This window comes from Phaseolus vulgaris, chromosome 1, assembly GCF_000499845.2.
Source record: "Phaseolus vulgaris cultivar G19833 chromosome 1, P. vulgaris v2.0, whole genome shotgun sequence".
Classification (NCBI taxonomy): domain Eukaryota; kingdom Viridiplantae; phylum Streptophyta; class Magnoliopsida; order Fabales; family Fabaceae; genus Phaseolus; species Phaseolus vulgaris.
Window position 1 is genome coordinate 43194041 of NC_023759.2, and position 25468 is coordinate 43219508.

Here is a 25468-nt window from a genome sequence, read left to right on the forward strand (position 1 = left end):
TTATGGGGTGTTACACTTTTACCATCACAAAAAGAATTTTTTTTGAGGAATTGCCCATTAATAAAATCACAATTATTAGTAAAGACCTTCTCACATAGTTTTTGCATTAGATTGAATTATAATATGTTATTGAGATGGTTAAATTGTCTCAAATATTCAATCACAAAATATATATTATAGGTTGAGTTGGATAAACAGTGGGATTCAAATTTAAATTTAAATACTTAATTCTAACATTTTTAATTATTTCAATCATAGTTTAATAATTAGACTTAATATATGTCCAAATTCTATGACGTCATAATTAAAATTAATTATTAGTTATTAAATATTTATTCTTAAAATATAAACTTTACGAATTAACGATAAAATTGTTTTATTAAACATATTTATAATATCATAGCTCTTATAAAATTTGGAATATAATTAAGTTATGAAATCAAATTTAAAACAATAATTTTCATTATTTGAATTCAAATTCAACACTGAAGCATCAACTGGAAAAACGTATTTCAAAAATCAATAAAAATTAATAATAACCATCAATAACAGCTAATGTAAAATGCACTAACAAAACATTAAATAAAACATAAACTAACTATTCATCTAAAATAACATAAATTGAACAATTAATATATTGAATTTTATTCCTCTAAACGCGTTGTATTTACTTGATTAATTGTGCAACATCAACATTACAAATTATTAGAAATTTATAAAAATAAGTAACACCTAAAAACATCAAGACCACTGTATATAAGTTTTCAACTAAAAAGTAGTTAATCTTGTAAAGATAGAGTTTATGGTGATAAATTAGTTTCGAGTTATCGTTTCAAAACTAATTTAATCTAAAAAAAATCGACAAAAGAAAAAAAAAACTCCACAGATTATTTTGTTTTTTAAATAAAATATTACCATTTTATTTGTAGGATTTTGTTGGCTTAAACGTATATATATATATATATATATATATATATGTAAAAAAAAATGAATTGAATTTAATTAGGTTAGTGACTATGCGTCGACTTATCTCTATCACCTTGTTGATAAAAAAAAAACTTATATCTATCACAATAGAGAAAAATAGGTGCTATGAGTGTCTGAACCTAATTAAGTAATTTAACCACTTGATTGTATATGCAAATAGGTACGAGGCTCAAATTCAAAGTTTCACCCATTCATTTTTAAATTAGTAAATAAAAAAAATGTGTTCAACCCAGTTGATAAAATGAAGTTATTGAAGAACTTTTTATAGTATGCTAATTTCAAGTTTATACAAACTCGATATCAAAAGTTTATTCAATTCATACGTTCATTGTATAGGAATTAACAAAATTAAGAGTTTTGGATAAAATATATTCAATAATCAAAATATAAATTAATAATCTAAATTTGTATTCTATATATTATATTAATTATATATTTATAGGTAATTTGATAACCGTTTAATATTATATGATTTAAAGAATTTAACAAATTTTTATTAAAATAACTTTATTATCGAAAATAAAGTTATAATATAAAATTAGAGATGTCTGAAAATATCATTTTAATAATTACTGTTTTTGTTTTGATTTTTTTATTTATTTACATCCCTATTTTTAATTTGTATTTCTAACTTATGACATTCATTATTGAGTTATATGGCAAAGTTTAGTTAACAAATATGTGTCTTTTTTAAATTAAATAATGGGAACTTTAACAAATTTCAAATTACGAGGGATTTCTGTCAAAAACTTTACAGTTTTATAGAAATTAAAATAATAAGACACACGGTAATAAAATATATAAACATTATCACGGTTTATATATATATATATATATATATATATATATATATATATATATTTACTCTCTTTATAACATACAATTAAAAGATCTTTGGGAAATAATTTTTGTTTGCATACTTTTAAGAAGATTTTGAAAAATATATTAATAAAGTTATAAATAATTTAAAAAAAATAAAAAATCAAGGGTTTTAAATGTATTAATTTAAATACAAATGTCAAATTTAATTTGTCAGATCTCTTTGTTCATGAGTCCAATTAAAGTTGGAGTACTCCTACTTCACTTATTCATTCAAATAAAAATCAAGAATTATTGTTTCATTGAAAGGATTTATTACATTTTCATGTTCTCCTCACTTTCCTTGCATTATAATAGAAGAGTTTATATTGTATTTTTTGTAGTAGGATTAGTTTAATTGGTAATGGCATAGCTTCTTGAACAAACTCCTATATCTATCTACATGCCTAAACAATTCCATAAATTGTGTACAAAAAATGACTGAATCACATTCTTTTTCCTAGTTCTTGAATTGTATATTAATGGAAAAAAAAAGAGAGTTTTATTTGATTAAATGAAGTTGGTAATGGAGAGTAGCCAAGTCAAGTTGGTTTTAATATTATGGTAGGAAGAACGTTTTGAACATAAATGCTTACGAAATTGTGAAACTTAACATCAAATTATGGTAGTGGGAGAGTGATAGGGTTCGTCACCATTTCAAAATATTGATTACTACTATCTTTTACTGGTAAAAGGTTTTTTCTTGTTAATTTAATAGGCATCTCCTATTTATGCATTCATTTTATAGGCAAATGTTTTAGGCATAATATTGTCTTAATTTAATTAAAGAGTTGTTGTGAAATGTAAGATGGTGGTTAATTGCACCAAATTACGTGGGCCAAAAACCACTAACTTGTTTGAGAAAAAAGAGAGTGCTGAAAATTGATCCATTTTGAAGAGAACAATGTTTTGTTTCCTGATTATTAGGCGTATTTGATTTAGGTAATTTATAATGAGTTGTAAGAAAAGTTTTAAAAAAGAGAAGAGAGTACGAGAGAAAGAAAAAGTAGTAAATTTATAAACAATTTTTTTAATAAAATACTAGTTTATTATTATATTTAATATTTGTTTTTAACTAATTATATTTTTTTAATTTTATATAATTATTAAAAATTAATGAAATGTTTTTATTTTCTCAACTATTTTTTCTAACAAAAATGTTTATATTTTTAAAAGTATAACTAAATATAAACTTGATATTAAACTAAATAATAACTTATTAATCTTCGTTAATCTAACCAAATCAATTATATATATAAATATATATAACAATTATATATATTATTAATATTTTTAAATATTAACTTCAACTCTTTCAAGTTAAGAGTAGAACCAATCTCTTCTTGAAAAAGTTCTTTTATACAAAATTTCCTTAATATGATCATGCATATTAAGATAATGAACATAGGAATAACAATGTTTGATCATATCATCAATTAGCACATAAATATTATATAGATAAAGGATCAACTTGTTAAATTCACCCACTTGTTTGCTAATTGTCTTTTCACTACTCATTTTATATGAGTACAACACATGCTTTAGACACATATCGTTCACCAAGAACTTCGTCATGTATAAGGTTTTTAGCTTAATCCATAGTCTTATTTTGGTTTTCTTATTTGAGACTTGCATCAATACCTTATCATCGAGACTAAGAACATTTTCGTTGTTAGCCTTCTCTAACAACGTTTTTTTGTCCTTTTTCATCATGGATGCATCAAACTTGGATTCACCTTTCAAAGCTTTGAGGAGACTTTATTGAATCAAAAGAGCACGTAGATCCAAAATTGTCCAAACTAGTGAATCTCTAAACGTCATACTTTATAGAAGTCATGATGATTGGTTCCATGCTCACCTCACCATTTTCGTAAGGAATTAGAGGAGACAAATTCATTCTAGATCCTTTATCACACAAATAGAGAATGATAATAGAGAAACTCATAAATATAGTAGATAGAAGATAAACAATAAGAAACACCCAAACATTGATTCAATTGAAATATTAATGAACTTTAATTTGCACCCATGAAAAAAATCACTATATTATAAGATTAAAACTTAATAATTTCTCTCACCTAGAGTGCAACTCCAATGTTAACTTCTACTAATGATACAAAAATCCTATTCATGCATAAATGTTATCATAATTAACACACGTGAAACATGCTAGACTAATAATGAAGACACGTGAATAATGTTTCTTATTATTAAGCTAGCAATTCACTTAGACAATTTCACCAAATGGTATAGAGCTTAATAGACACTAAGAAAGTAGACAATCTACTCATATCATCTACCACATATGATAGAAGTTGTATATGAAACATTAGATGATTTATCCCAATTAAACGGTCTAGGAACATTTTAACAAGATTTTACTAAATCAATCTTCACACACACACGCACGCACATACACACACATGCATGCACGCACACACAAGTTAACACTAGTGGAAAAATAGGAATCAATGACAACATATTATGACGTTATAGATTATCTCTCATAAAAAAATGGTACGGTGACATTTTTGTAATAAACATTAAATTTATTATATCAGTTAAAATTAAAGATGACATAGTGACTACTTATTATGTCATTTGTTTCTAAAACCGTCATAATAACTTAATTATTGTCCTTTCTAATTTTAAGTGACATAGTATGTTTTGAAAATTTAAAGTGAAAAGGTTTTTCCAGACCCTAAAGTCTCTTCCTTATTCTCTGTCTACAAACTCTCTACATGAACCATGTCCCTAATCGTGCTCAGATTTTTCAATTCCAAATTCTCTTTTCATTCTCGAATTGCAAATGGAGTGTTGAGTGCTGAAAGTTTGATCAAAATCGTGGTGGTGATAGTGATGGATAACTGCTCCTTTGACCACGTCCTCGGGTGCCTCAAATCCTTGTGCCTCGACATCGAAGAAAACCCTTTCTCTGTTGCGGACGCCACCTCCCCCACTGTCACTGCTTCCAACGACGCCTTCTTCATTAAAAAAATGTCACTGTACCATTTTTTATGACAGATAATCTATAACCATCATAATAAGTTGTTATTGATTTATACTTTTCCACTAGTATATAAAATTTATTTTAATATTAAACATTTAAAATAAGAACTTTAAATAAAGAATAAGTTGTTATTTATTTTTATTTTATGTTAATATAAATTTTTTGTTAACTAAGATGTTGTGGCTTAGAAAATGTAAATTTATTGGAAAACTTTAGGAAAGACAAGGAGAAATTTATAAATACTTAGTATTTTACAAGTTTTAATGCACATTTGGAGTTGATAGTTATGACTTTCATTGTGTAATTCTACTCTATTTTCTTAGTTTTTATTGTATTTAAGTTGTAATTTGTTTTAGCACTAGTGGACTCTTTGTTGAACCACTTTTTCCTAAGTTAATTGTTGTTGTCTTTCTTTCCATTGTCTCCTAAAGTAAATTTATTTTTCTTGTTACTAAAACTTTCTGATATTTTTTCTGATATTTGAACTTTTATAAATAATATTGTTTTTACTTTTAGGAGAAATATTATGAATGTTTAAACGAGGTGAAATAGCAAGTCACACAAGACACAATTATCTCTCTTTTTATCTATATTAATGATAATGAAGTGTATTTGGGGATTGTTAGAAAGAATGTGAAGAAACTTATACGTGCTTGCTAGATTGAGTGGAGACTTCATTCACTAAACACTTTGAAAGTCTATTATGTAAATAAGTTAGGTAAATTAAATGTTGAGTTTGTTGCAAAGGAAACAAATGAAAAAGAAAATTAAAATAATACATACCACTACTTAGATGATTCCAAGATGATACTTGTGATAATTATATTGATAATGAAATAATATAAGACCATTATCATTTGAGTCTCGTCAATTTTAATTTGTATTGAATTTTATTTAATTATTTTTAATATACTATATTAGACATTATCGGAGCATGGCTGATTAAGGAAATGCAAATATAGGATAAGTAATTAAGTAATTAATTACTAATAATGATCAAAATAATGACTAAAATTATAAATTTTAAGTAGCAAATGGTAAGGTATTTAAATTTATAAATTCTTTAAACGTTCCAACTAAAATTGCAAGCACTTTTTAAGTAGTGTTTTGAATTTTTTTGCAAACGGAGTTGCAAATATTAGTCAAACTTAACCTAAAAACAATATTTTAGCAACTAATAATGTAAAGGTAATAACTGAAAAATATAAATGTTAAATAACGACGACTTTAAAATTAGTCTATAATTAAATCAATAAGTATATTTTTAACTATGAATTTAATCTTATTATTAACTCAATAAAAAATCTAAATAATGATTAAAATAGTCTAAATAATAATTAATTTTAGGACTATTTAGATTTTTTAAGCGAGTTGTGCATAAGAAAATAAAAAACATGAATCATAAATTTATTAAACAAAATTATTAAATAAAAATTAATTTTAGAGATAAAAATAATTAGTAACTAATTAAATTAGATGTTATTTTAAAGATAAAAAAATTATTGATATTTAAAGTAATTTTTATGATTAATAAAATTTATATACAAGAAAATCATTAAATAAAAAATATTTTTAATATATATAATAATTTTTAAAAATAGAAATTTAAAAAGAAAAATTAACGGAGAGTGAAGATTTTTGACTCATTTTACTATGGCGGATTAATCTATTCCATTTTGGACAGGTAATGATGAACCAAATTAAAATGAATCGGACTAGTGAAACACTATAAACTTAACTAATAAGAATAATAAAGTTATGGAAAATTATTTATAAAAAATAAAATTATTTTACTTCATAAAATAAATATTAAAATAAAAATCAAATCAATAATATGAAAACACGAAATAATAATATACAATAAAAATAATCAGAGTTCAAAAACTTCATTTTTTTATTATTCAAATTATAATATTTTACTTGAAAATGTAAAATCAAATGATCATGGCAACCCAGTCAACAACATGAACTAAATAAAAATAATAATTTAACATTCAATATAACATAATTTTAATATGGCTTATGATGATAATTTAAAATAAAATAAAATAAAATAAAATAAAATATATATATATATATATATATATATATATATATATATATAACATACTTTTAATAGAAATTCAATTCAAAATACTCAAATCTTAAAAAAAAAAACTTAAAATTTCATTAAACTTTTTTTTCTTCATGTGAAAAGATAGAAATAATGACAGTAAAAATTAACACTCAGACTTCTTAGTTAAAGGACAAAATCAAAATACTAAGAATTAATTGAAAAATATCAAAATTTTGATACCCAATAAAATAATTATTTAATAAAAAATATTTAAAAATATTCAAATTTAAATAACGAGCAGTAATGTTATTTGGGTGTGAAGAATGATTTTTGCTGCTGAATCGCATTAAAGGTGGGATGTGTAGTCACGTGAAGAAGCACTAGAAAGCTATGCTCGTATTTCAATTCGCTTTCATTTTTTATTTATTTACTATCTTAATTTATTTACTTCCATTTGTGCATATTCGTAATACTTAGCTCGTTCATTAATCATTCACCAACTAAATAATTTTTTGTATTAGCGTTTTTTCAACGGGATTTCCAATATTCTTAAAATTTAAAGACACAACCTAATCATGGTTATATATCTTACACAAAACAAATCCCAGGCATAGTTATATTAATAATTTACACACCTATAAGAAGAACATGCTTACAATTGTACACTTCCAACTGCTGTAATGTATTAATAATAATTTTTTTTGAGTATTTTAAGAAATAATCTCTTTTATATATCAATTTATAATTTATTGAGTTATCTATACATGATTCATTTAAATTCGTTCTTCTTGTGGAAGATTTGCAGCAATAGTAGATTATTTGAAAGTTTTGAGCACTCATTGATAAGGCGATGGAACGATGGCTGCTAGTTGAAAATAAGATGCTAGATGGTCGATAACCATACCCCACAGCAACTACCATCGTCACATTTTTGGATATACAACAATATCTTAAATATCATAAAATATAACAAAACAAAAATTTCTTTAACTAAAATCATGTGACAAAATTTGTTATTTGGATAAGATGCAAATATCTCGTGACAACTGTACCGGATATTTGTTTTAAAAATTAAATAAATAAAGAACATAATTTTGTTTTGTTACAAATAAATTATAAAAAGGAATTAACTTATCAAAATAATTTTTTTTATTTTCAATTTAAATTTAAAATTTCCCTAATTCCTCTACACTGAACCAAAACTTCCAGATGATGTCACACCACTGGTATATTAAGTTTGTTTTTTGGGTGAAGTATGTTGGTATTTTTATTTTGTCTTAATTGTTTTTGTCTAATATGTCAACCTAGTGGGTTAAATGTGAGATCCTGTTCTCTAGTAATTTTTTTTGGATTAAAATTTAAAATAAAAATATTGTTTTTATTTTAATCATATCATTTAAATAATATAAATATGTAATAGTATTGCAACAAATGATTAAAAATTAAAAATTAAGTTTTAATTATTAATTAGGATAAAATAATTTAAAATATATAAAATAATAATTTTTTTAATTTATCTTATTAAGATATAAATTAATTAAAAAAATTATATGATTAAATATGATTTATATATATATATATATATATAATTTTAAAAATAAAATATTTGAAAAAAATGTTGTGGGTCGACCTATTCTTTAATCTGAGTCAAATTTTTAATCCACTTTACTATAACAGATTAGTTCATCATGTAATGATGTTCTTGACGTATTAGACCGGATTATTATCTCTATTTATTTATACACAAAACTCAAATGACAAAAAGAAAAACTTTGTTGACACAGTAAAAAAAATATACTTGATACTGTTTATAATAATATAATAAATTTTTAAATAAAAAATAAAAAAATATTAATTTATTAAAATGTGTAAAATATTAATTTATTAAAATGTGAAATCTATGTTTTTACATATCAGTATCCAATTACAAAAATTTGATGAGAATGTTATCAGTATCCAATTACAAAGTTTGTCCTTCAACCTGGCCTTCAAGGAGTTGCATTACTTTGTTTCACCCAAAAAATATCATTTTTTTATTTAAAAACTGTGCTTCAAGTATTATCCACTACAGAAATGACTTAAATAGCTACTGTGATTTTTTTTTATAAATATTCTTACATACTTTGAACCATGAATAAAGCGAAGGTTTTGTCATACTCATGAGCCTCATCATATTTGGGTGTTTCTCCCTTCTCTCCCTTCCTACACCCCATCATTCTCGAAAAAAAAAACTATTTTACTCTTTTTAAAAATTACTTTCAAATTACTTTTTTCAGAATATTTTCGAAACATACATTTCATAACATATTTTATGAATTCTAAATTTATTATTTTAGAAATTAAAAAAATATGTTCCAGAAAAAATATTCTGAAATGTTTTTTTTTTCCCTATTATGGTAATACCTTTTCTTACATAACCCTTATTCCGAAATCACCTAAAATTATCAAAATATAATTATTGTATTTCAAATAATGCAGAGTGTAGGAAGAAAAATGTAAGGATGAAGGAAGAAATACTAATCATATTTTCGTACTTCTATATTCGGGTCCAAATGAAGAGGCCCAAACTCAATCTCAACTCAGTTGTTTCATGGACAAGATTCCATCTTTCTGCACCCCACAATTTTCTTGAACACCTCCAACACACTCCAAATTAAAATTTTAAATTCCAAAAAGTATTCCAAATTAAAATTTTAAATTCCAAAAAGTATTCCAAATTAAAATTTTAAATTCCAAAAAGTATTCCAAATTAAAATTTTCAGAATACATTCCGAAATCAAATGAAGGGTGTAGATAAAAACACACAAATCAAATGACATAAATACAATAATTTGATCATCCAATTTTTTTAAAGGGGCTATATACTCGGGAACTATTTTAAAAAAAATATCACATATTCTTTAAACTTTTTTCTCACTTACATAAGCTAACAAAAAATCGAAAACAGGAAGAGTAAAAAAACCTATAAACAATTAAACATAGGATAACTTTCCACGAGAGAGAAAAAAAAATGAATAAATTCTATATAGTAGTGGGAAAGTAATTGATGTGTAGCCAATTTCTATATTGCTCCAACACTCGTTATTTTATGTGTGTTCTTCTCCTTAGGCTTGGACTAAACTCTAGAAATTAGTGATTTGAGGTGGTTTGGGCACGAAAATTGAAACGCCAGAGCAAGATTTTGGAGCAGTCCTCTGGTGGAATTCCCTTTAACTTAGCCTCATCTTCTAGAACTACTTGCTTCACGAACTTGATTGAATTCTAGTAGAAACACAGAAAAAGTGATGATAATAATAAGGACAAGAATAAAAAGCAAGAAAAGTCTTGGTAGAGATTATTTGTAGGTGATGATAATGATGCATAATCGTGTACTTCGTTTTCTCATTGAGATAATATTGAAACTTTAAGTGGAATCTATCTTGGAGGATAAGGAAGCATCATGCATTATCTTGTGCCAGAGTAGAAAACACTTCATACATAGTACTCTGATTAGTTCAACTAATCAATCATGCTGTCATTATATTACCTAATATCTTACTCTTTTTTTCTCAAAGCTTTTTTCTTTGAGTAGTTGGAGGTTGGCAAAACGTTAAGTAAAACAAACTAAGTTTGTATATCAAGTCATCCAATCTAATTTATGAAGACAAACATTAGGAGATTTTTAACATTTAAGTGCATTTTCACAATATAATTATCAAAACAAATAAAATTTTAAAAAATCTAATTAAAGTTGTACGTTAAAATCTTATTATACTAAAATCGTATAAATACATTAAAATCGTGTTAGTTAATTTTATTTATTTTAATAACTAATAAGTGAAATTGTAGCTTTTTAGTAAAAGAAGAGAATCTTAACCCATTATTAATATACTAAATAAATATTTTTTTATGTTAATAATATAAAATCTATTAAAATCAAAATCTTAATGTGCTTTAAAGAAAATAATAAACATTGTTTTGTTAAACTATCAACTTAATTTCTATAATTCTCCTTAGTTTAAATTTGGGTGGTTAAGCTTAGGTTCCAAGTGTGTAGCACAATGGTAATAACTGGCTAAAGAAAAAGTTGTGTAAAAGTAAAATTGAAAATTTAGAGTATTGGACAGTGGTGATGATAAGGTATAAATTAGAAAGTTGACCTGAGAAGTGTCTTGAACAGAGGAAGTGCGACCCCATCTCTCAGGGTCCCAAAGGATGGAACTATTAAATGCAAAACTTGAAATATGAATTGGGGGAGTGATTGTATCAGTTTCATTATTCATATTCCTTAGATGCCAACCAATCACTTGTGATGAATCGCAAACAGGTCCTTCGATTTTCACTTTCTTCCTATGTGCAGCTAACAATGCAGTTGGCCATGTTCCAAACACCCTGTGTACCAAATCAAATGAATGCTTGTTAGAAAAACCAGCATGGAGGAGTGACATATAATGCATTGTTGTTAATTTGTTATTACCACCCTTGTTTGTGTGGTATACCAAAACAATTTTCACTTGCCTTCAACATAAAAATTGGTCCAAATATATAATGTAAATAATTATTTACTAAACTTAGTATAGCAAACAAAGGGAAGACATCATACTCAATATCCCTAAGCTGATGGAAGAATTGGAGATCATAGACATTAGAAAGGCCAGCAAAGTGTACAATGCCGTTGAGTCTGTGGTGCTCAATGTGCTTGAGTGCGAGATTTCTCTGGTGATTCAGTTCAGCTTCTAATTCAGTGAAGTTTTCCTTGAAAACAACATGCCTATACATGATGCCAGTTTTCCTCAGTATCTCAGGAAGTTCTGTGGAATTTGTTTTTGCTTCCACAACAATCCACAGCAATGGTTGAGGAACAAGCTTTATAGTAGTTGCCAATCTTCTCAAAAACACTGCTTGGTGGGGTAGTTTTGTGCTTGTTGGAGTCACAATGATTATGAGTCTTCTAGGCTTCAACTGGGGCTGTTCTTTTAACTTGGGTGTTGCTTTTTTCTTTTCAGTTTCAAGGATTGTAGGTTTCATGGGCATGGTGACTGGAGGAGGAGCTATCCAACTTCTATTGACATTTGTTGTGAGGTGTGACATTTCAACAGGTTGTGGAGCAAACTGAGTCCTATTCGAAACAGCAACTTTGGTGGAAAAGAGAGAAGATTTACCTGTTGGAGCTAAGCCTGTGAAAAATCCCATCACAAAACATAGGGAAAAATGGAGCATGGCCTTCTTCCATAGAAGAACTTTCTTTTTTGATCTTTCTAGTGAACCCATCTTCTTTGAAACCTCTCTTTAATTGACCACCTGAAGCAGAATCTTCAGGGTGGAATTAAATGACAAGATGGGGGCACAGAATGAAGAGAAGGGTAGTGGAATTGATGTAATATAAACTTAGGTGCTTTAAGGGTACCACATTTTTGTTAAGCAAAATGTTGCAACTATTGAGCTTATTATGATTGGTACTGCCAAACTGAATGCTTAGCTTTTTCGTTTGGAGGCATTTCATAGGAGGGTGGCTTCACTTGGTTGTCCCTTGAAGTAAAAGTAATATAATAAAAATAAGCATAAAAAGAGATAGTGTGAGACCAAGGGTTGTTATCTACACCAAATAGCAGTTGGGATGGCACCCATCCATCCATAAAGAATGTGTTGTACCATGCCAATTAACTAATATTAGTATTCAAGCGCATTGTGTTAGGATTTTTAATTTTTTTAATTTGAGGTTGACTACTACTCCTAACAAAGAATCTCAAGAAAAAAAATTATTTTACAATGACTTTGGGATCTCTTCTCTGAATAACTATGATTTTTGACAAAAAATTATGGATCATAAAAATATTTTTTACTAGCATAATGAATCTTGTGGCAGTTATTTATAGAGTTATTGTAATGGGGTGGGTGGGTTTAGATCTGTAAAACTAGTCCACAAGATCAGACTTTGGGAAGTGGTGCGTGTGTGAGATCATCTTTCACTTAAGCCCGTTACAAACATGCAATTTTGACTTTGGAGAAAGAAATGTACACTTGCACGCGGGCATTTGCACTAGGCGAATTTTATATATTAAAACAACAAGAAGAAGAATAAAATGAACTCCCTTCTCGAATATTAAAAAACAGAAGAAAAATAAAAAAATATACTTTCCCCTATTAAAGAAGATTAAGTTTTGTAATTAAATTTTTTAAGTTGAGAAAATGTACTATAATGAATTTTATTTTAATCTAAATATATTTATTTTATTAATGGCGGAGTATACTTGTTAAAAATTCTTTAATATTTTATGATGGTTTAAATGTAATTGACTATTGATATGAATATTATTTGATTGGTTTTAAGATTTTAAGAACTGTTTGGGTGGTTGCAATTTTTCTGTTTTTGATTTCTAAGCTTAGATTTGAAATTAAAATTTAGTTTAATAAACGAGGTTGAAATAGTTTTTTATTTTTTAATACTATTTAAAGTCTTATATGCTAAAAAAAATACTTCCTAGTTACTATTATATTGGGACTTCAATAAGATTTTTCTTTTCTTTTAAAGTTATAAAGTAATACAAGAATTTAAATTTACTATTCAGTCATCTTTATATTTGTGAGAAGAAAGAATATAGGTGAAAATCTATTATATTATATTGAAGTGAATTGATGAGTAGCTCAAATTTGTTTCCATTTTTTTATCAGACTACTTTTAGGAAATGTTTTATCTATCTATATAAGTCTACTATCATACTAACTAAATTTCTTAATTTCAAAACAAATATCAAAACAGAGAATATAAAATCATTATTATGGTTCTTTGGTAACACGAAAGGAACAAAAGTGTTGCTTATTACTTGTGTTTTATACAGATAGCAGAGATTTTCTTTCGAGGTACGTTATTTTCAGTTATATTGTTTTATTGTAGGAAACTTTAATTTGGAAGGCGAATTTTCTGCGTTCATTTATTAAACTATTTTCATGTGTCATTAGTGCGCATTCACCCTTTTCCACACTTAATTTCAAATTTTAGAATGCAGTTCTTTTGCATACAACTGTTAGAAAAATGGCCTCAAAGAGCTGTAAGAAGATATTTTCGGCAGTCTATGACATGGTTTAGACTTTAGGCAACACTGCCAGCTTCTGTAATGAATAAACCTAAAACATGATTCTCTCGGTCACATTCCTACTCCACTCCTTTCCCTTTTCATGGTGGGTAATGAAGAAATCTTAACACATTAACATATAAATAGTACAGGAAATTTCAGGGTTAAACTCATGTTCACCCATTCTATGCTGTTTCTGGTTTTGTTGAGATTGAATCTCTTTTGGGCCGGTGCTTCTTCCACTTCTTTTTCTGCAACTCCATGAGCCAGGATGGAACTTCACAGCCCGATGCTGCCATAAGATTAGCAACATTCCGCAGGAATGGAATGTCTTCCTCTGTGTAAAAAGTAATCGCTTCTCCAGTCCTCCCTGCTCTGCCAGAACGACCTAATGAAAACAAAGTATGTTAGCAAATAATAATAATTCGTGGATTTAGGAAACAAAAGCCTCCATGAGGATAATACAAACTGTAAATCTAAAGCAAAATTAATATAGCTGCACATACCAATTCTGTGGACATATGCGGAGGCAGAATCAGGGAAATCATAATTGATCACACAGTTCACACCTTTGAAATCCATGCCCCGGGCAACCACATCAGTAGCAATCAAAACCCATGTTTTTCCAGCTCTGAAGTTATCAACAGCATTTTCTCGCTACATAAAAATGTATGAGATTTATAAATCACAAAAACACTGCTAAATGAAAAAGTATGATTTAGAATTGGAGTACCTATGCCGATGATAAAAGAAATATTAACAAATAGTAGTCATAACATAGGGAATATCATCTTCATTAAAATATTAAAAATCAGACCTTAGTCACACACTTATCAGTTTTCTTTTCATTTTGATGTTTTTGGAGAGGAAGGGGAATGTTGCAAATTTTCTATGTATTTTGAAATAAATATCTTGCGTTGTTCTAACTACCTCTTGTTGAGACAGATCAGAATGAATCACATCAACTCTAATGTTGTCAAATGCAAGTTCGCCATACAGCTCCTTGGCTCGTTCCTTGCTTTGGAGAAAGACCAATACTGGAGGATTTAGACTAAACAAGATGATGCAGCAAATAAGAAGGGCAGAAGGTAAGCAACTAAAAAATACCAATATATCTCATACGAGGAACTGCAATATTATATGCATTTTGCAAGTTAGTTAAGCGAAGGTAAGTGATATATAATTAAACATTCCAAGTCTATATTAACTTCAAGACACATTATTTAACACCAAACCTAGAATAAACAAAACGCTTAATTACATACATGCAGAGCGCACAATCAGTAACAGAAATGAGTCTACAAAAAAGAATAATAATAGGAAAATATATATTAATAGTAAATTGTAGGGACAATTCCAATTTCTTTTAAACATACCTACACCAACTAATGTTTAACTGCGAGACACAACCCCTAGAAGCATAAGAAAATTGGACTGACTAGCATTATTATCCAATGAATTAGTTTAGCCATTTACCTCTGCAAAACTTTGACGAATTGCAAAAAGTTATCCTTCTTCACTTCCAGTAAAAACCAATTTTTGCTTTATCGTTTCAGAAGCCATATTCCTGATCCAAATGCATTAGACATCATCTATAAAATAATGTTAACTAAAACTGTATTAAGTATATGCTCTGGAGTATCATGTTTGTAAATGTTTTGCATTTAACTTACTTCCTGCCAACAATTACACGAACAGCGTCATGCATAAGTTCTCGAGCTCGATCTTCAACAAAATCAGGTAAAGTAGCACAGAAAAGTGAGCGTATGATTGATGGGTTGGAGAATGCCTTCAGAACAGAATCAATCTGCTTGAATAATTCAGGCTCAAAAAGCTTATCCGATTCATCGAGGACAAGATACTCAACTCTGAAGCACCCAAAATAGTTGGAAGAAATAAAAATATCAATACAACGAGCTATTGAATAAATCTTATCAGATATCTGCTACTGACTTTCTAGACACAATTGTAAGTTACATCTAAAAGTGGCAGCAGTTAGACCATGCCACTTTAATACAACCACAATCAAAAGGAATGGATACTACCAGGAAAATGGTCCCCCCAAGGTTATCATACATTCCATCCAGGGAAACTATTTCACATCAAATGTGCAATTGATTGATAATCAATAAACCATAGCTCAACCAATTATTATGATAAAAAACTGTGGTATAATAATACGAGAGCAAGAGAGTAACAATAAACCATCTATATAAGTATTCATGATAAAATATTTGTGGATAAAAGATGCTTATACTGCAAGTCTGTAATGATTACTTGATTAGTATTTTAAGGATTTCAAGTTTAAATCAACAAAACAAATGTATCATCAGACCTGCTGAGATCAATCTTCTTCTTCTTGATAGCCAAACGTAATCGGAGTGGTGTAGATATTATATCACATGGAAACTTTGAAAAATCAGCATTTCTTAAGAGATTTTTAGTCATTAACTTAATACAAAAAAAAAAATCTTTTACCAAGCTTTTTGCACTCTCGAAATATTTGAGCAGATAATTCACGGGTATGACAAAGGATGACAGCTCGAATGCCACCTTTTTCTGGGTCCTGTAAAAAATAAAAGAAGTTATATTATTCGAACCGAGTACACAGGACAATGGGAACTGCAAACACAGGTGGAGAAAATAAGCACAAAACCTTAAGCTTCATAAACATTGGACATACAAATGCAAGGGTTTTCCCAGAACCAGTTGGTGCACACGCAAAGCATTCACGACCCTATCCCAAATAATTGAAGAAATACAACAGTTAAAACAATATTAAGTTAATACCTATCCCAAGGAAAATAGAAACTGCATATGAATCATGATCGAACTTTAGTAACAGTTTCCTAAAGACCAGAAAACCAAATGAAAAATACTTATACCACAAGTAAATTAACATAAAATCCATACATCTAAAAGTACTGGAATAGCCTGTCTTTGAATAGGCGTTGGTAGTTTGAATCCAAGCTCCTTCAGATTGCGCAACAAATACGATGGACAGTTATATCTGCAAAGAATTCATTAAGATTCCGAATCCTCCCTTTCTTGTAAACCAAATACGAGAAAGAGAAGCAAAGGGAATAAAAGATATTACTGAAATGAGATAACATAGCATTCTCACGAAAGATACCTTGATTTCAACTCGTCAAAGCTTTGAAGAGGAGACGGTACATTATAACCAGAGACATGAATGTTGTGCTGCTTTCTGAATATCGCGTCCCGCTGAAAAATGATTCAAAATATAAAACCATTGCACAAATTTACTAACACTTATAATTACGCAAATCGCACAACACAGAAAAGAAACCTCGAGTAAATGAGATACGAAACGTTGAATACAAGAGATAGCATAGTATAAATAAAGCACGAGAATGTGAATACCGGAAGAGTTTCCCTTGCGCTTCCTCTTCTTCGTGGACGTTGTTTTCTCTTCTACTGCTTCCCTACTTTTCGCGCTTTCGTCTTCGGCAACGCTCGAAATCTTCGTCGAATCAGTATCGCTCTCCTTTTTCTTTTCAAAATCAACGGAAAATAACAGTTATTAATAGTATGTGGTGTAACAGTGAATAAGCGTATGCACGATAAGAGAGAGCTGTACCTGGAACCTGGCGATATCGACGCCGAACTTCTTTCTGTTGAAACGAATGCCGGAAAACAAAAACGACGAGTCGCTGGCCATTGACAATTAGAAGAAAGAGAAGATTTAGGGGTTTCTGTAATGAGTCACGATGTTGCAGTTCCTTCTTCGACTTCCCTGCGGCCAGTACTGTCTTCTGCAAATTTTTGAGGGAAAGCAACCAAACCAAAACTACTCCACAAAGTGCGTTTGTCTAACAATTGATTCTGCACCCCGATCAATTGTGATTGCACCGGACGTTTTTTTTAAATTCTATTATGTTTTGTCTTTTTTACTTTTGAAAATATTGAATTGTGAATGTGCTATGGATGAAAATATCCAGAATATATGGAATGTGCTATGGATGAAGGCTTTTTCACTAAAATGGTGTATTTTTTTTTTCATATTTATGTAAATGGACAAAAGTAGAAAAAATTACCGAAATGGGCAATTCTTGGTCAAAGTTGCCAATGGTGTAGGCAACATCAATTAAATTTGTTAATCTCTCCACTTTTTATTTTTTAATTAAAGTTTCTAACTGGGTTGACAACTTCATTGTAAATAAAATTGGATACTGGTTTGGCAATTTCACTCCATTGAAGTTGCCAATTCGGTTGGCAAGTTTAGTTGATTTTTTTTAAAATTAAATTTTTTATATAATAATAATTTTTAAAATTAAAACTATTAAAACTAAAAAAATATAGGAAATGAGCGTGGGTGATTCCGCGTGAATTGGATATGAGATATCACTCTATTAAATAGAGTTCCTGAAACTTTAAATTCACCAAATCAATGAATATAAGTGTGAATTGTCAAGGGAATCTCTGGGACATTGTACCCAAAAGAATCTCTATGTAGCCATGTGAGTAAAGTGTAGCTTGACATGTGTTTTGTGGAAGAAAAACATTCCTTGTGAGAAAATCAAGTTGTGCTGCATGTCCTTGTAATTAAAGTTGCAATAGTGTGAGTAACTTCTCCATTTTGTGCCTATGCAAAGTTGTCAACCATGAAAGAAACTTTGAATAGAAGTTGCCAATGTTGAATGCAACTTTTTCTCAAGTTACCAATGGTGAAGGCAACTTCTTTGTTATGAAATTGGAAATAAATAAATGAAACAAAGTGTAGCTTGGCGTGATGGTTTTCTATACACACGTGATGGTTTTCTATACAGAAATGTCACAGAGATTGATTGCTGAGGATTGGACTTCTCAATACAAATTTTAATAATTATGTTAAAATTATATTTAATTCCGACACAACATTTGCTATATAATAGAACAACAATGGAGTCTTCTACACAAATGCATTCATCCTTTGTTCAACACATGTTCTTGTCTTAATTCTTGTATCCAAGTAAAAAAAATTATGGAGAAAGTTTGTGGGACACATTATTTTCTCCTTCTAGTGCAAAGTTCAAACAAAATTGTCAAGGTAATACATTCTTGTTTATCATCTTATTTCCTCCTATTTAGGCAACACACACATAATATATATATATATATATATATATATATATAAGGTAATTTTATTTCTTTTAAAATGTAGATGGACACGTGGAATGTCAGTGGAACGTCACTAAGCGAACATGAAGAACCAATAATTAGAGACATCGTGGACGACATAAGTGAAGATGGAGAGAACTACGACTTTGATTTGGATGATGAAGATCAGTTCAACAGATCTTCTTCACAGTATATTCCGTTTGGCAGTCAATCCGAACATAACATTGACCGCGACCTCAATGAGCACATGTGTTTATTGTCAAAGGAGGCAACATTGAATGCCATAAAACAATACCACATAGACAACGGTTACAAATTTGTTGTCGTGGAATCAAAGCCAGACATATATGTCGCTCGGTGCATACATCATGAGGGAGGGTGCCAATGGAGATCCGGTTTACAACCTCCACACGATTAGAAAGGCATATCAAGTTGAATTTCATCCCGTTCGAAACGAGGATTATTGGTCTACTTATACCAGACCAAATTTCATACCTGACCCCCACATGCGACACGTAAAAACTCGAGACGACCAATTACAACTCGTTTGCATAATGAAATGGATCAACCAATTCAAAACAAGCCAAAAAAATGTTCTTACTATCGCAATGAAGGTCATAACAGAGGAAATTGTCCATTTAGACCGTAGAATCATCATTTGTAATGTTGTTCTTATCAAATATTTTAATATCATCTTCTTTTAATGACTTCTATTCAATATTTTCATTTGTTTTTTAATACATTTATTTTACATAAATACATGTATATTATTACTTTTTACATATTATATAATTTATACTTTCATATATTAGATAATCTAAAAATTTATACATAAATCATATCACATTTTTATAAGTGTATTTTTAACTTTAACAATATTTAAAAAAAATTAAATATTTTAATTTATCACACAACTCATTTTTAACCCAATTTATTTAAAATTATTGTAAAAAAAGTAATTTTAATTCTTCAACTTTATATACCATTTTCTTAAATTAAATTAAATTACATTTTGATATTATAATAATCTAAAAATTTTAACTATATATTTTTACTTCAAAAAATATTAATTATCATTTCTTTTTTTAAAAAAATCAACTGAACTTGCCAACTGGATTGACAACTTCAATTGAGTGAAATTGCCGATTCAGTATCCAATTTTATTTACATTGAAGTTGTCAACCCAGTTAGAAACTTTAATTAAAAAATAAAAAGTGAGGAGATGAACAAATTTAATTGATGTTGCCTACACCATTGACAACTTTGACCAAAAATTGCCTATTTTTGTAATTTTTTCTACTTTTGTCCATTTACGTAAATATGAAAAAAAAAACACCATTTTGGTGAAAAACCCTACGGATGAAAATATCCGTAACTCAAACCATCAATTCCGGATAAATATATCCAGTATCCAAAGTTGAATTTCGGATAAATATATCCGGTAGGCACAAATGAGTTCTGGATGAATATATTCGCAGGCATAAATGAATTTTGAATAAATAGATTTGCAGCACTTACCTTGTCTTCTCCGATGATGCTTCCTTCTTCGAAGTTCACTCCTGGGTTTCGCTGACTCAGAGGTCTCCTGCTCTGCCTACAACGGTGGTGCTCCTACGACGGTGCTGCGTGCGACATTGTGGTTGTGACGGACGAAGATGAGTGTTGCGTCGTAAGGTTCACTAGAGAAACGAAGAAGAGAAAAATGTTGGGTGCATGTATTGGGTACAAATCTTTCACTAACCTAATGTCAAGTTCATTAAGGGCAATTTAGTCTTTTCATGTTTACAATTGGGTACCAATTCAAAATGATGATATTTTAAAAAATAAAGAAAAGTATATTGTACTAGATCCATTCCATTTGTTTTATTTGGACCTTGTACTCCTCCACTCAATTTGATCTATTCGCTTCGTTTCAAGACTGAAGTAAAATTATTGATGAGAAAAATATTATTATTTAAATTTATAAATTTTATTTTTTATTTAAATTATGAATTTAAGATGATTTTAAAATAAATTAACTTTATATAAAGTAATACTTAATCGTATAACTTATTTCTTTCTTTTAAAAGACTAATTTTTTAAAATATACGTCAACATCAAAATGTTATTTGAATTTATATTTTAAATAATCTTATTTAAAACTTAAAGAAGATGCCAGAATACGCGACTTAAAGTAATCACTAATATCTTTAATAATAATAATAATAATAATAATATTTATAATAATAATAGTTTCTTATCTTAGTTAGTCAGAACACCAGAAGAAGGTATCCTAACATCTAATTTCTTACCAACTCTATAAATTGAACTCGTAGGTAGTAGTTTAATCCTAAAGGATCTAACCAAAACAATAAAATTTAGCAGATAAGTATAATTTTTCAGGATGTACCTTTACCTAGACCAAATTAGGGTTATGCGCAATAATAAGAAATGAACTTGGTTTAACCATTTGTTGAAAATGCATGCGTTTAACTAAGCATTCAAAAGATAAAAATCACTAGGCCATTCCTCTACAAGTTATAGATAACAATAAATGATGCAATATTTTTCCATATTTTAGAATCACAAATGATGTTGCGTTATATTTAAAACGATTCACAGCTAAACCTTATAATCAATTCACAGTAAATCAAATTTTCATGGAATCAATATTCTGAAAACAAAGATTTTGCCAAGTATTTTAATTTTGAATCTGTAATTTGACAACTTGTCATTGTGGCATAAAGATGAAAATCGAAACTGATACCGATACTGATACTACAGGATTGAAAGAAGCGTGGGTGAATCGGTGAACTTCAAAGCGAAAACGGATACAGAAGATAACATGCACACGCTCACTCGGTTAAGCTTATACCAAGTTCCTAACCTTTTTCTGAATGCACATTTGATTTGGTAATTCTGTTTGCAAACAGTGTTAATTTGTTTCAATGTGGCAGTTTCTCTTAACAGCTGTTGTAGCTGGATCTACGTGTTTAGCCGCAAAGCTCTTCTTCGCCCAGCAAACCTCACAATGCAGTTCCGGGGAAGAAGTTCCAACCGTTGACGATGCCCATAACAGTTCCCATCGGCAACTCAGAATGACGAAGGTTGAGCTGATGTCAGTGGGTGAAGTACGAACGGGGCAGTGCAACGGTAGAAGAAAATGGCATTTGAATTTCAAGAAGAGGAGAAAAACCGTGAATAGTAATATATCTGACAAAACTGCGTTCTTGTCTTTCAAGAGGAGAAAATCCATCAACAATAACAGTCCTCTCTTGTCTCCTAAAAAACAGGCTGGTTTGTTCGTTGATTAGTGCTTTTAATTAGATGTTTTATTTTTTTTAATTTATAAATGTTTCTAATTCTTTAAATTATATTTGTTGTGCGTATTCTCTCATCCATGTTTTGATAATGTATTATTTTATATAAGAGCGATTTTGATATTTTTCTTTGCCTCCATGACTTGAAGATCATACTGAACCTCGAGATAGAGACTCATATTGTTTAGTTGAATTTTCCTTGTTCTTTACCAAAAAATAAAAAAGAATTTTAACATCATATTATATTTTTCAGCTAGCGTCTTATTTGATTCGGGAGTTAGATTTGGGATAAAGTGTATGATGGTTGGAAGAGCTGAGGTCAGTGAACTGACAAAAACCATGAACACGACGGCAAAAATTGTGGAGGAACTAAAATCCGAAATCATTATAAAAAAATCACCACTTGCTCAACAAGTTTTTGATTACGTTGACAATATTATTCGTGGTCTAGAATGTAGCAACATGAGTGACAAGGATGAAGAAATAATGCTGAAGAAAACAAATAGTGAACTCGGAGACACTGATTCTAAATTTTGGTGTCTCCCTCTAATTGATAATGGTGAATGTGAAAGTAGTGCTCTTACAGAAGACTTAGATTCGCAGGTTCTGGACATGGGTCAACTGGAAGCTGAACTTGAGTTTGAACTCCAAAATCTTCCTGGGGATTGCCCTGACACTATTTGTCATGAAGAAACAAGGTCAAAATTATACGAGGTTATTTGTTTAAGAAATTTTTTTCCTCAACTCTTCTCAATTCCACGCACTATCGGCATCACAATTGATCAGAAACTATGTGAGTTGCAGATAGAACAGCGGGAAAACCAGATTGCGGAATTGGAATCTGAATTATACCTGGCTCGATCTAAACTCCAAGAGAACGAAGCTGAATTGCAGGCACTAAAAAATTGTGTCACTCTCCTAATCGAACTCCCTCTATCCACAGTTACAGGCACAAGTAAATGCTTCTATTTTCGACCCTTCTCTTCAAAACCTGTGTTGCTTTGTTTCCTTGAACCTGCATCTTAATTCATTTCATTCATTTTGCATTACTATGCTTTATTAGCGAAAGGTGCATCTCTAATCTCAGCCATTGTTCTCAGGTCATGGAACCAAGGCTCACAATGGAACCACCAATTGGGGCTATAACACTCTGGACTCAATGTCAGAACAATCAGTTGGTGATGTGAAAACACTTATTGTGTGTGAGCCAAGGGACTCTGATTTGTATGAGCATACAAAGTACATTGACAAAATTATATGATACTTTAAAACGGTAATTTTGTAGGAAACTGTTCTATAAGATTTCAATTAGTTACTGGGCCTCATGTGATATATGTAAACATTGTTCTGATCAATATACAAATATAAATTTATAAGGCTAAGTACCGGATCTCAAGACGACCCATATTCATATTTTTAATAGAGGCAAGTTGCAGCTCAGGAAAAGCTGTACTCTACAGTATGGACATGTGAATATAGTAATTGATCTTGAGGATTTTATACTTCAATGCCTACGTTACAGGACTAGACTGCTCTCAGATTTGGTGTTTCTCTGGGGCCATGATGCCATTGTTTTTTTTATTCATTGCAAGCTATCTTCACGAGTGTGACAAGGACTGAGACTGCTGAAACTGAATTTTTTTTTACTTTCCATGCTCTCTTGTTGGGAGAAATGACACTGAAATCACCAAATTGCTTTGACATTTTGCATGGTTGTCTGAACTTTCACAGGGACAGGATTGTAAAGAAACGTTATTAACGAAATCTTGAACATAGTGTTGGTTCACTTACTATGTTGAGAAACAGTACGGAAAAGGCGTGAGACCATGGTATTGGGGCCTGCATTAGAGGATTGCGTTTTTCTCTTGTATGCAAAAAAAAAAATCATTGCTGCCCTTAAATCTATCACTGCTGTTTTCTCAATTTTCGCAAGCATTTTTCGCTACTCCTCTTGTCCCCTTAACCAGTAACAATAATTTTGATAAAAAGTGTTGCAAAACATTTTATTTTCATGTTCTAATGAATTTATTATAATTTGAAAAAACAATGCCAGAATTGAAGCAGGACCAAAATACGGAATATTGGAAAATGATAGAGCAAAAATAGAATATGTATTGACAGGAAAACCACAACAAACTGGTTCCACGATGTTGGAAATAGCGTTTGAGAAGGAATTGGCATCTTTACTTGCCAACTTCTAACTTCTCGAATTGCTATTTCTGGAGACCATATAACACGCGCTATCATTGTTTTCTTTCCTCCTACATATATCGTCCTACACTCCAACCAACAGTAGACAAAGTAATCTCCGTGAAAAATGAATAAAAGAGTTGTAAGAAATTGTTAAAATTTAAGAAGGATTGTTGAGAAAGTGAGGTAAATCATTTTTAATAGAATGTATAGATTAAAAATTAAGAATTACAACCCGTTTTTAATTCTTATAAAATAATAAGTTTTGATTTCTTTTCTCTAACTTGGTTTTTTTTTTCTGGATCCCGAGTGTTCCAGGTATTTCCATTACAAGATAACTCACCCATCAATCTATATCCTTAATTTTAATTGAGTGTCAATCGTTCATTGTTTTTATTTAAAATGTTCTTATTCAAAAATGTTTTTATTCGGTATTTATCTAAAGTCATATAAAATAGTTATTTACAAAATAGATAAATGAACTAAAAGTTGAAATAAAATTATCTCCTCGCTTATATATTTTTTGGTAGCCATGGATTCTCGTTCCCATATTTTTTCTACAGACTTGGATACTTGATAATTCAGCTATTTTATTAGTTGTTTGTTGTAGTTTCACACCGTGTATAACATTAAAAAAAGACTTAACAAAGCTATTTGCGACAAGGTGGGGTGGTTCAGAGGCTCAAAGGGAATCACAAACCTTTCAGTGTTTGAAGCTCTCATTAACATTTAGAATCTTTCCTTCAAATTTGTTTTTTTTATGAGTTGATATTACAATTTTGTTCAAAATTCCATTGAGTGTCATGCTGGAAACCTTTGTGCCACTCATATGTGCCAGGTATTATAAATTGCTACCACTTCATCACAAAGAATTTTTTCATGCCCCTAAAACTTT

At 29.4% G+C, this 25468-nt stretch overlaps 2 protein-coding genes and 1 pseudogene across 2 annotated transcripts; 1 reads left to right on the forward strand and 2 right to left on the reverse strand.

The window, feature by feature from the left end:
* Window positions 1-9705: 9705 nt before the first annotated feature.
* LOC137814432 (beta-1,4-xylosyltransferase IRX9) lies at window positions 9706-12427 on the reverse strand. Its single transcript, XM_068617177.1, has 3 exons — window positions 11494-12427; window positions 11051-11282; window positions 9706-10172 (listed from the first exon to the last, which is right to left on the reverse strand). Exons 1-3 carry the CDS (start codon window positions 12159-12161, stop codon window positions 10041-10043), a joined length of 1032 nt encoding a protein of 343 aa, XP_068473278.1. The 5' UTR covers window positions 12162-12427; the 3' UTR covers window positions 9706-10040.
* A 1446-nt stretch (window positions 12428-13873) lies between these two features.
* On the reverse strand, window positions 13874-17833 carry LOC137816071 (DEAD-box ATP-dependent RNA helicase 57-like; annotated as a pseudogene).
* A 4998-nt stretch (window positions 17834-22831) lies between these two features.
* LOC137816204 (uncharacterized) lies at window positions 22832-23885 on the forward strand. Its single transcript, XM_068619283.1, has 3 exons — window positions 22832-23097; window positions 23188-23338; window positions 23484-23885. Exons 1-3 carry the CDS (start codon window positions 22846-22848, stop codon window positions 23642-23644), a joined length of 564 nt encoding a protein of 187 aa, XP_068475384.1. The 5' UTR covers window positions 22832-22845; the 3' UTR covers window positions 23645-23885.
* Window positions 23886-25468: the final 1583 nt, after the last annotated feature.

What these genes read in the sequence shown, in the direction of transcription:
- LOC137816204 (XM_068619283.1), top strand. Translation starts at nt 22,846, where the DNA reads ATGAGTGACAAGGATGAAGAAATAATGCTGAAGAAAACAAATAGTGAA. An exon ending in CAAGGTCAAAATTATACGAG is followed by an intron (nt 23,098 to 23,187) that starts GTTATTTGTTTA and finishes TGTGAGTTGCAG; the next exon opens with ATAGAACAGCGGGAAAACCA. An exon ending in ATCCACAGTTACAGGCACAA is followed by an intron (nt 23,339 to 23,483) that starts GTAAATGCTTCT and finishes CATTGTTCTCAG; the next exon opens with GTCATGGAACCAAGGCTCAC.
- LOC137814432 (XM_068617177.1), bottom strand. Translation starts at nt 12,161, where the DNA reads ATGGGTTCACTAGAAAGATCAAAAAAGAAAGTTCTTCTATGGAAGAAG. An exon ending in CATCAGCTTAGGGATATTGA is followed by an intron (nt 11,283 to 11,493) that starts GTATGATGTCTT and finishes TTTGGTACACAG; the next exon opens with GGTGTTTGGAACATGGCCAA. An exon ending in CTGTTCAAGACACTTCTCAG is followed by an intron (nt 10,173 to 11,050) that starts GTCAACTTTCTA and finishes TGTTTCTACTAG; the next exon opens with AATTCAATCAAGTTCGTGAA.